At 33.6% G+C, this 12,384-nt stretch overlaps 1 protein-coding gene across 1 annotated transcript; it reads right to left on the bottom strand.

Annotated features, from left to right (window-relative positions):
- Positions 1–6,629: 6,629 nt before the first annotated feature.
- Positions 6,630–7,258, bottom strand: Chrac-14 (DNA polymerase epsilon subunit 3 Chrac-14). The gene has a single exon (XM_085954353.1). The coding sequence runs from the start codon at positions 7,164–7,166 to the stop codon at positions 6,795–6,797; it is 372 nt and encodes a 123-aa protein (XP_085810479.1). The 5' UTR covers positions 7,167–7,258; the 3' UTR covers positions 6,630–6,794.
- Positions 7,259–12,384: the final 5,126 nt, after the last annotated feature.

Below are 12,384 nucleotides of genomic sequence, written 5' to 3'. Positions count from 1 at the left end.
TAATAACCACAAAAAAACGTGATTTTGATATGATTCGAAAATGTGTAGGCATGTAGAAAATGATAAAAAACGTTCATTGACTCATGCAGGTGTCGATGCAGTGCAGTACAACGTGAGGTGACCTCATTGTTCTGGTGATTTCTGCAGATTTTGCTAACTGATAATGTTCGTTTAAAGGTTCAAAATGTGCTACCGTATGGGAGCATCAGTCTCATCAGTCGTAGCGGCAGCTTACTGTGACGTCACGTGATAGTACACGACATGCACCATAATATATTTCGCGCTTCATGAACTCCTTTGATTGCAGATGCCTGAGTAGATTATCTCGTACGTAAATATTTTACACCTTTAAAAATACGTCAAGCCATTGAAAATATGCTCCTCTACACGTTTGCCACAATAAGCTCCACATTTTATATGTAAACCACGTTGGTCGTATTATATTGGAAGTAAAAGCGAATGAGATTATATTGTAAATTTTTCCATACAACTTAATAATATGTTATATTTAAATATTTTGAATATGATTATGACAACGGCGGATAGCTTATTTTATGTCCAGCATTTAAAAAAAGGACTGTGCCGATGATGCGGGTTGAGTAAATGTTGATAATTGAACAAAGGGTATTGCAAGATATTTAATGTTGGAATAAATTCATGAAATAAGCAATCTATATAGTGATGACACAGTCAGGAACCGTGACAGACACCATAATTGATTTACTCCTCAATTTACTGGAGTAGATGGGAAAATATATTTTTCCATTAATCCAAAATGCCAATGTAAATGTTCAAAACTACGCAAACGTAATATTCTTACCCAATTTCACTGCATGTATTATTAACGTTTACAGATTGTGAGGTTGTTTACAAAAATATAATAATGGATCACTCAGCACAAATGAAAAATCTAACTGAAATTCATGAAAAGTATTTTTCAACATATACTGCTAATTTATCATTTGAGGTATGAAAACAATGGGATGATGAATGGTTTTCTCTTTTTTTTCATCACTTCACTCAGTTTGCCACTTCATAACTTTGCACTCCGGCTCTAGGATGAAAATGATGTAATATATTCTAAATATATTTTTTTTACATATATTTTCTATTTATTTTCTTATTAAGTACTACATAATAATAATATTAATACACAGGTACACTGCCGTACTAAGCACAGAGGCCGTATCTGCATTTTAGGCAAGTGGGAGAAACGAGCTCACACATTATTTTACTTTTGCTGCTTCTGCTGTAGAACTTTTGGTTTATTTTATAAGCCTATAATGCTTTATTTTGGTGTAAGATTTGTTACCATTCCTTAAAAATCTCATATCTGACATTTTTCACATAAATAATGCACTTACGGCATCCTTCATACAAAGCATTTCTTAGAGCGTACTAAGGTAATATGGCCGTATCTACATTTTCCCCATTAATATCAGATATCTTTTTTTCACACAAAAATTCTGGAGTACCTAAATGGGATAGAATAATATTTAGGATAATAAAATAATATGGTTTACAAATACAAATAATATGGTAACAGTCAAATGTTGAATGTGGCTTTTGCTGTCACGCAATAGCGATCGAAATATGGTATTATTACTAAAGCAATTTGGCCGTAAAAACAGCGATACTAGGCCAGTTCGGCCGTAAGTCCGAAAAGCTAAAGGATATTAGCCGTATCTGTGTCAGATACGTCTTAAATCTTTTAGTAAATGCTAGTTACGACCAAACCGCTTAGTATTTATCGTGTTTTTTCTCATACTGCGTATATACGGCTTTTAAAAAACTGAATTTTCTCTGGAAATATAGCAGTTTTGGCTGGTTTTTTTTACCGATCTTATACAAAAACTCTGCTTAATCCAAATTCATCAAAACATGAAAATACCTAAATACGTCAGTTACGGACTCTGTGCTTAGTACGGCAGTACAAGTGAATATCATTTGAACAAATTTTATGTGAGGTAATCAGGCAAAGAGGCGTGTCAGTGTAGTAAAAAGTGCAAAGTTATAAAGCGTATATTCTACTGAACGCCTGGTCAACACAATCCTTGTAAATCGAGAGTCAAGTGTACATACTTTTATTATTTATTGGTTGAAAACACCTTGGATTACCTATTAGAATTAGACACCGAGCGGGGCATGTAAATCATTTGTTGAATCAAAAAAATAGTTCATTGATATTATTTGTAAAACTGACAGCTAGACCCAACCACAAATGCTGAGGTTCGATCAAAGAATTGCAAACGGACAGCGCGGCTGCAGTGAATTATAACCTGCAGCTCTGCAACCCCCCCCATATGTAATATCTTTGTTCACAAATTGCCCTGAAATCGAACACCAAAACTGCTATAGACAAACACTAGTATGACATTCGAGGTTTGACAGACAAAGACAGTGGGAAGGATGCTTACCAAGAGAAAGCGAGCATTAATTATTGTTAATGTAAGCACAGTCCACGATAACAATAATCACATTAGCCTGTGCTTAATTCATGCTTACTAAAAGAAATCACGTCTGCGCATGTTCAAAGTCATTAATTAGTATTGTTCCACTTTAGTTCCTTTGATTTGTGGTTGCATGTAACCATTGTGGTTGGCGGTGGGAAATGACTTTTTAAATTATTCATAGTTTACTGTAAGTAAACTTCAGATTGTCTGTTTATTTATATAATGTTCTTTGTTTTAGATCAATGGTTCTCAGACTTTATGAGCTGTCTTCTTTAGACAGAAAGTGCATGACCAAACTGGTTTTATTGAAATATTGTAATCGAGTGGTAGTCGTGTCAATGTCTGATGCAGGCACCCTTTAGTTTTGGAGTAAATTAATTATGTTATCTATTAAGAATATAAATTTTCTCATTTATTATCAAAAGTTCCCTATAAATTGTGTCTCCCAATGGAGTTGTCTTATAATTTTATAATTGAGAAGCACTGACTGTAATTTTTTATATTATGTAACCCTAAATGTTATTTCTTATCGATAATTTACATTTTTGACTCTTAACGCATGTTAAATGAAAAAAATACATGTACATACAATAACTGTAATATTTTCATAAGAATATGTTAACGTCTAATATCAAATTTATTTAATATTTACTAATTTATGCTCATTGATCAATATTTGTACGCTCTTTTAATTTTACTACATGTTTTTATTTATTAAACACCCATATTGGATGAGTGGTAGAATACCCGGTTTGAAGCCGTGGGTTATGTGTTCGGATCCCGGCGTCTACCAGATTCGCATATAATTTTTTTATGTGTGCAGACATAATAGATTGAAATAATGGCTAAAAAAAACTTGAGAAACCGATAAACGATGATGATAAAGATTGATGTCAAAATTGAAGAGCTGATTCCATTACAATATTCATAAGATGTGTTAATTTATGTTTTTACATATTTTTGCTGTTACTATAGTTATGAATTACAATCATCTACAAAAATATTAATAACTGTGGAACTTTTATGAAATATTAATACTTACATCAATTTTTTATATTATTTTAGTGAAACATTCCAATGTTCATACCAAGAGATCATATTTAAGGCCAAATTAATAAAATTGTGTAGTTAAAAATCACAATTCCTTTTTGAATAATTATTTCAGATCACTTGGAATTCTTATATAATTCATCCTTAGTTCTCTAGTCCCCTAGATGGACCCAGGGTGGAATAGGCAAACCTAAAAAGATAACTCATGGCAGCCAACTCACCACTGCATTTGGAACATTTTACTAATATTATTAAAATACAATTATTATCATTAAATCTGTGAAATATGTACCTATGTCAAATTTTTAGGGATGTATTTTTGAACGACCTTACAAATTTATTACTCCATACATACATACACAAAGTTCTTTATTACTGCACAGTTTGTATGTGTGTGTGTTGAACAGTGAAATCAAGTTTGAATTTAATCTTGTTGGGTATACCCGATTCTCTTTTTCCATGGGCTACTGTGCAAAAAAAAACAATGTATAAAATAAGGTGCACATGTACAATTGGGACATAAGTTCCATTACTTAAAATGAACTCATAATATATAAAGTCTTGCACGAGTCTGGAACACCTATGTCTCAAAATTCACCAAATGGCAAAAATGATGATTGAATTGGGGTAAAGGCAGTTGGCACGCACTGTGATAAATATTTTCAGAGAAAAGTGGATATGAAACGTTCGTTCGTTCATATTATCCTTCTTAGACCTCTAGCTACCATGTTTTAAAATTTATATCAAGTGGATCTCTTATCAACATTACTGTTGTCTGCGGTATTGAAACCTGACTTGAGACTCGAGGTCAATATTTTTTTAAACTTTAGATGTTGAAGAGTTGGAAGATATCTCATAATAATTAGTTGGCATAGGTTCATATATCACAGGTGAAAAAGTGTTTTTGTCCAAATAACTTAATTACCTGTATGTCATCGTCTAAGTTGATAAATAATCAAGTGTTAACCGTAGTCCATTTTGTACATTAATAACAAGAACAAGTAATATTATTTTTATGTCATTATTTAACGCCTTTAAATTTATAATTAATTATGAAATGTTAATTAATACATCGTCGAAGGTTGATTTAATAATATGTATATATGTAATAATATGAAGTATTATTTCAAAGGAGAAATATATATCTACTAAAATCATTAATATCTTTTATTCAGTATTCTAAACCCACATATCGAAGAAGGAAAAGTTTACTAATATATTGCAGCCCAACTTGTTCGATTTCAATTTTCGGAAGCGCTTTGTGAGAAAAATACAATGAGAGTAATAAACTGGAAAGTAAACATAGCATTCCTTGCCGTGAAGCCATTGCTCTGTGTTTGGCTCATTGGCCAAATACTGCTTCAAACAATTTTTTGCTAATTATTATTTAATGGATGATTTATAAACATGGTTTGCTATGCTGTATTGAAGTTAAGTAACCAAAGTAAAAAAAGTGAAGACCGTGGGGATGTTTTGAAACGGTGGATCTTCAAGTGTACAGACCTAGAGTATCCGGCTTGTACCGAGAATATTGTATATTATTTAAAAAAAAATATGGTTAAAGGTTGAAATTAAAAAAAAAATAGAACGAAGAATGGTTATACGGAAGTAAAATAAGTTTATTATTTTTTTTTTCAATTCAAAAACACAAGAGCGGTGACGCAATCTGAAGCAGAGAGATGGGGTAGTGAAGTATCAACTTAGTCCTGTCATTAGGATCACACTACTTACTAGCTACAAATTCAAATTTAATCAGTAATTAATTACAATCAGATATGCAGTTGACCTCAAAATCTGTGAGAGGTTTCTAACTCACTTTAGAAGGTTTCCAAAGATGTAGGCCTACATATGAACAAGTGAAAAACTAAAATACTGATGTACGACTAGGGTTAACTGTATTGGTTTGGCCAGCATCGTCCCAGAATTGAAGCCCCTGTCCAGGATCCCGATTGGAGCTTACCAGGGACGCACAATATCACAGCTTTATTGAAAAACTAAACATCAAATGGAAATCTTCAGTTTCCTGGGAAAAAAATCGACTCTCATCGTGGACATATAACCTTAAATACCCTGTAAAAAAATCTTGACTTTGATGGCACAAACATTTAAATATCCCGGTTTTTTTTTTGGCTGGAAACCTGAAATAAAAATAGATCTCGATAAAAAAAGCTACACTTTCAAAAAAGTGGATGGATATCATTGGTTTGCACATACTTGGGATCCAACATCATCAAAGGTATCAAGGCTTTAACAGGATCATTTTAATAAGAGGGGCATGGACCTCTGCAGAGTAGTGATTATATTATTAATATGTTCTTTTTGTGACTTTGGATCAACACAGATTGAAATACAGTTGAAGTTGGTTATTACGAGGAAGATGGGACCGACTGAATTTGCTCGTTATATCAGAGAATAGGTATTTTTAAATGAGTGGTCACATAACGAAAAAAGTCGAAAATAAAAAATCTGAAAACTATCGTAAAAATCCCCGAAACGAGCATGGCCTTCATAAACTACAAAAGAAGTTGTTTATTGTAATGAACGCTGGTAGGTACCTACGGACTTCACAAACCTTGGATTTTTCAACCATATGCATGGATACTTTTTCATTATTGTCAGCGAAAACAACAATTAGGTAGCACTTAACTAGTGTCATAAATGTATCCTGTCCGATCGGATTTTATTGCTTAGGGTCAAAATGTTTTTAAACGATCGACACATTAACAGTATTTTAGCTCGGCATATCAGATAAGTTGCTCGTTATAACAGTGAATAAAGTATGGAGAAAATCATAAACCAAAATGTCAACGAATGTTTCCTCATTACATCTGAGATCGTAATAACCGAGTTCGACTGTATACTTATGTTCCGAACCCGGACTGTTTGGCATATGCTGGATGCTTTGTCCAGCAGTGCCTTAATAGTTTAATATGTATGGAAAACCTGGATTCATAGAGATGGAAAATACGTGTGAATTTTGCCTGACGCAGTATTGAAACCTGCGACCCTACATCTTGAGTTGAAATAATATGTATGATGTTGGATATTGTATGTATGATATGATGGTTCTGAAAATATATTAAGCTAAGGATGTGTGCCGACATAACGAGTAAATAAAAATTATAATAGATTAATAACAAATTTAAGACTTTATTTAAGAGTATATTTAAATCAAAAAAATGTTCATGAAACATTCGCAAAAATCACTGTCGAACACTAGTATTGTTAATATCACATTATTATAAACATACATAGGCACATTATATTATTATTATGTACAGGAATTGCTGCTCAATCGACGTCAACTGCTTCAGCCACATTGTCTAAGTCCCTTTCTGCGTCTTTCTTCTTGGCAACAGCTCCCTTTTTCAGTTTCATCGATGCTTTGTAGCTCTCTAATGATTCTTTCAGAGGTTCGACAAATTTATCAAATTCTATGTCTTCCATGGCATCTAACACATCCTGTCCTGTCAGCGTTTTTCTACCAGCTTTTTTAGCGACGTTTGTTGACGCAGATGTTACATACAAGACAAAAACGGAGGCTACTTTTGCTAAGCCGGTTCTTGCCTCTTTTGCGATAGAAATGCCGTCTGGAAGCGCCTCTTTCACAAGCCTTGAAACAACTGCTATGGGTAAGTTTAAATCTTCAAGTTTTTCAGCCATTTTCAAGTGTTTAATAAAAAAATAACCAACAATCTGTATCTGAGAAGCGCTCAACTGACAGTTGGTGACCGGCGGTTAGTCTATGCTGGCGGGTCTATGGTTTATGGTATGTAAAGATATAATCACAGCACTACGATTTACCTTTTCTTTACGCGATTTATTTCTCCACGCGGCCAAGAAAAATCGCTGTAGAGTGTACCTGGGTGATGTGTAGCGAAAAAGTGTCACACCCAACTGGAAAAGTAGAAAAAGAAAAGTTCAAACCGACAATCTTCAAATAGTCAAATGGTCCACCACTGAGCTTGGTATAGCCCCATTTTCAGTTCGACGAAAATATCTCCTGTTATACTTCGTAACGCATTATTTAACACGGAAGCGTAATAAAAATAACATCCCTGGCTGGGCTCAAGCCATCAACTTGCGGTTTATTAATTGTCGAACGCGTTAAACAATTTCACCAAATTGTTCCGGGTAGCAGCTGATGATAAACAAAGATCGATCTGGTGGTGACCGATCTCCGCTAGGGGATAGCACGATAAAAAGGAAAAGATTTTAAATGGATAAACGTCATGAAGAGATTAGAAACACTAACAATAATTGAACGCTCACGATGGCCGAGCGCCTTTTGCATCGTTTTATAATTTCGTGGGTTTTAGGCTCGAATTCTGGGTTTAGCAAAATAATGCATGATTTATTATATTGTTTTTTTAATTCGTGTTTGAAGTCAGAGTATGGACCTAATATATTACCTAAGCAAGTGGCTCCATTTCTCGTAAAAACAAAAATCTGGTAATACAAACCTCCACTCTCTGGAGGCTCATATATCGGACATGGTAAAACAACAATTGAAGTTTTCATACGCAGTTAGCACGGGAGTTAAATAAATATAATCGTCATGGAATTTACGGTAACAGCTGTTGAAATATTTGTGACAAATCTCCACCCCCTAGAATGTGCCGCCTATAAACAATGGATGGCCTGCCTACCTTGACGGGAGGTTATTGCTAACGAGAGTTACATTGATTAGATATCGATTATTTTCGTTCATTGCGATTTTCAATGTACGTAGGTAACTAAGTACGATATTTAAATATTATTAAATTTATTATTTATATGATAATATAAAAAGCAATAAATTATTGTTGGTTCATAATAGTATCGTATAGTGGGTATACACTTTCCACCAATTTCCATTGTATTATTAAAATTTATATCATAAATAAGTAAAAAACAATCTGTTGATAACATTTAATTTTTCATGCAGGAATACAAATATTAATCTTATTCATGTGAAGACATCATTTTAAAACGATTATTTTGATAATGAGTGTTGTCAATATTTTTGGCGGGAGTCTGGACCATAGACAGTGAGGCGCGTTGGGCCAGTGCTGCCAACTGTCATTCACACAAATATGCCAGGATAATAATTATTACAATTCGAGGGCTTAGTGTCAAACAACACTATCTACAAAAGTGCAACTTTACAGAAGAGCCAAAAATCGTTATTTTAGATTCTTGTAACTCAACAAGGTAAATGTTTATTTAAAACCTAATGTTAATATTTTATAATTTATTGTGTATTGTACATTTATCTTGCTTATGATGATGTTAAAATTTATAGGGATAGTTTTAAATAAATATGAAAACAAGGGTAACTTATGTAGTTAGCGTTAAACTTTACTGACGATTTAATAAAAAATTAGAAAAGATTGACATAACGTTGTTTGACTATCATGTAGCCATAAATGTGAAATAACGTTATCTCAAAAAAAAAAAAAAACACTTTTTGTAGATAACGTTGTCTGACTTTAAGCACTCGAATTAACACAATTAGTACGTTAAATGATCGCAGATGAATTTTCATATCATTAGCAAAGAAATTTTTTTAGAGTACCTACTTTTTAATGGCTAAGCACTGTCAATTATTGGCACACTGGCAGGATGTGTGCCTATGGCATTAACCAAGCGTGTGCTTGAAAACGTTTTTGCCTTAATCATTAGCACGTTTATCGGGCTATTCCAAAAGTCAAAAATAAAAATGCATTAACACCGCACGATAAACGAGTCCATCATTATTTATTCTCTGTTTACATTCGAGTGTTTTAAAAATAATATTAAGAAATCATGTTTATAAATTGTTACGTTGAAAAAAATAAACTTGACATTTAAAAAATGACCTCATATTATCTCGGACGTATAGCGATTAATAACGCGTCATTACAAACACTCAAATATTGGATATAATTTTTTTTAAGTACAGAATCTATGTAAGTACCCGATTAGAATAATACATTCGCATTTTTTTCATCCCTTATTTCGCCATTCATCATCTTCAGACACTATGCACACACACACCAATGGCAATTGCATATTTTATAGTTTACACTCAGTGCGTGATGCATAGCTAGATAAAACTTATCATGTGAGCGAAACGTGTAATTAACACAATTATTGTGGCCTAGATTTCAAATCAGCCAAGTCCATAAGATGATAGGAAAAAAACAGTTTTTTGTTTTCTCAAGTACACAGTCACAAGGGTGAAAGTTTATATTATTTCGAGTACAGAATATTTCAAATTAATAAGTTCCACATTCCGATAATGCAGAAATGTTAGAAAGTAGTAGTTTTTCAGCAATTCACAAAAAAATCAAAAATACCTAAAGGTGGACTTGGCTGATTTTGAAATTTAACACAATTATTCATGCTAAAAATTAAAATTATATCTAGAACTAGCATTTTCACCGTTTTCACGAAAACAGAGATCGAAGACGAATAATTAATTGTTTCACAACTATTAAATAAGTCAAACTTACAAAAATCCTGCATGAGAAATTTGGTCACCGCTTAAAAATATGGTAAGGTCAAAGAGATAAGAGTGGTAGACTATTGTAACATTGATTTCATTGGTAATGCGTCAATGACATTGTGCTACTTTATAAGCTGTTTGTTGGCGAATTTAAAAGCGGGCGATTCAGCTACTGCGATTGTGATGATGACACACAAAACTTTCCATTCGCTGAGAAGTCAACAAGCTAGAGACTATTATTATATTTTGACAGAATGTAGTTCGTTTTTTTGTCAGGATGTCGCTACTACGCTCTACTGCGCAGACGCAGTAGGCCCGGCGTGTAGCGTATAAAGTTGACCGGCTTTTAACTTTTCTCGGTAGATTGTTTACAATCTGCTTGTTAGCTTGTTCGATGATGACACTAGGCGACTTTACAGGCATACCTATTGTAAATTCGCCAACAAGCAGCTCGTAAACTAGCTCAATTTGAATATTCATGATATGAATCAATGCGTCATTTGAAGTCTGCCTTTTTTTTTTGTTGTATTAATAGGTTATTTATTTTATCACAATTCTAATTACTTTTTTGTTCATTGACGCTTAAAGAATGTTCCAGCAAACCAAATCAAACCAATCAAGCCTGACGGTCTGTAACTATCAGAAACCATCAGATTTTTCGGGAACGCGATTCCGACAACTAATTAGTGTTGCCAGTACTAGATACAACAATGATATTATTGTGTTTGATGCTAATCATAACATTTTAAATACTTCATTGTTTAAAAATAGGTCATTTGAAAACTTTATTTCAAAATCCTTTCTGCAAATTCTAACGGTACCCCTGGCGCTATTCGCGGAGCCCTAGGGTTCTGCAGAATCTTGATTTGTCGTATTGTTGACATTTTTATTAGGTTCAGTGAAAATATTATCTGAAAAAAAAATGCTCGCTAGTTTCTTTTCCAACATTGGGTTTTGTAAAATGTGGCAAATGGATAGGTTTTTGCTAATATTAAAAAGCAATTATTTTGCATATTAAAATTAATTGCATTGTTTGTATTTATTTGGAAAATTAAAGTAATCACTAAGAATTTAACTGTATGTTACACAACACCTGAAAACATGTAGGCTCGGATACCAACGAAAATTTTTCATATTTTTATTCAATTCTATATGTATTTGTTTCCACCAGTGGCGCACCCAGAGGGGGGGGGGGGGGGGGGGGCAAGGGGCACGGTTCGTGAATTCGTTGACAATGCCGTTCCGTCTCGTGGATTCCTCGAATCTACCGTTCCTTCTCGTGGAATCCTGATAGCGAGATGTCTCGTAAAATTCTCGAGCCTCATCAGAATATGTTGAAATTGAGGAATATGAATTGGTATATAAATATATTAAAAAAAAAAAAATCTTTTTATTAAACAATGATTTTACTTGTTGACTACCCCTGATTTTTAATAATTCGTACATGTCGATACAAATGGGTGCCACAGTAAGCCCTTGGCTAGCCTACAAGCGGCCTTGTCGAGCGGAGCCGAAAAATGTATGGGGACCATCATGAAAGCGCGGAGAGTGAGCGGTAGACAGTCTGGCCGCTCGTCGAATTTGCATCGTTTCCAGCGGCTTACAAGCGGTGTGTCAAACAAAATTGACTGTTCCCCTCGCCCTTCGTTTGCCCGACTTCCAAAAACGTCTGCAATCGGTAGCGTTGGGAAGCCGCTGCTATATTTAATTCGGATCACAAAACATTTTGTGTTTTACGCGCGTCTTAGTTTGCTATTCATTTTTATTTGAAGGAAAATACCTACTAAGCCCATAGTATTATAAATTACACTAGCATGTACCTATACTTTAAGTTTTTTTTTTTTAAATATGTACAGGTATAAATATTCTAATCCATTTAAGTTTTGTACTATGTATTCCATTTAAGTCGTTTTGTGCGACCCGGTTTTTGACTTACGGCATCTTCAGGTACTATGCACACTCACCAAAGGTAAATAAACATTATCAACAAATGCAGTTAATTATATCTTATATACTTAATAAAATTAATACAACAAAGTAAGTAAAAAGCTTATTACCTAGCTATTGAGTCAAGATTACCTACATATTGCCTGAAGATGTTGAATGCAGAGATGCAGAATTCCTCCAACTCACATGTACTTGTACATACAAAAAATAAGCCACTAATATTATGTGTCATCACTGTTATCTTCAATAATAATTGGATAGGGAAATAGATATATTGTTATTTTTATTAGGTACGTTGGTAGTATTCTTTATTGTGGGGGGACCTCAACATCAGTCAGTGAATCGGCCTTTCAAGTCTCTAAACCCGCCACTGATATAGGTAGACTGATGAAATTTATTTATGTTAGTTTTAGATTTAAAATACACATTAACCTTGATTTGATTTATATTGAAATAATAATCGTA

Source organism: Rhyacophila brunnea, unplaced genomic scaffold (assembly GCF_057557595.1).
Source record: "Rhyacophila brunnea isolate RB1 unplaced genomic scaffold, BYU_Rbru_1.0 scaffold_4, whole genome shotgun sequence".
Taxonomy (NCBI): Eukaryota; Metazoa; Arthropoda; class Insecta; order Trichoptera; family Rhyacophilidae; genus Rhyacophila; species Rhyacophila brunnea.
Note: the sequence above shows the minus strand (reverse complement) of the source record. Positions and strands in the feature narration are given on the sequence as shown.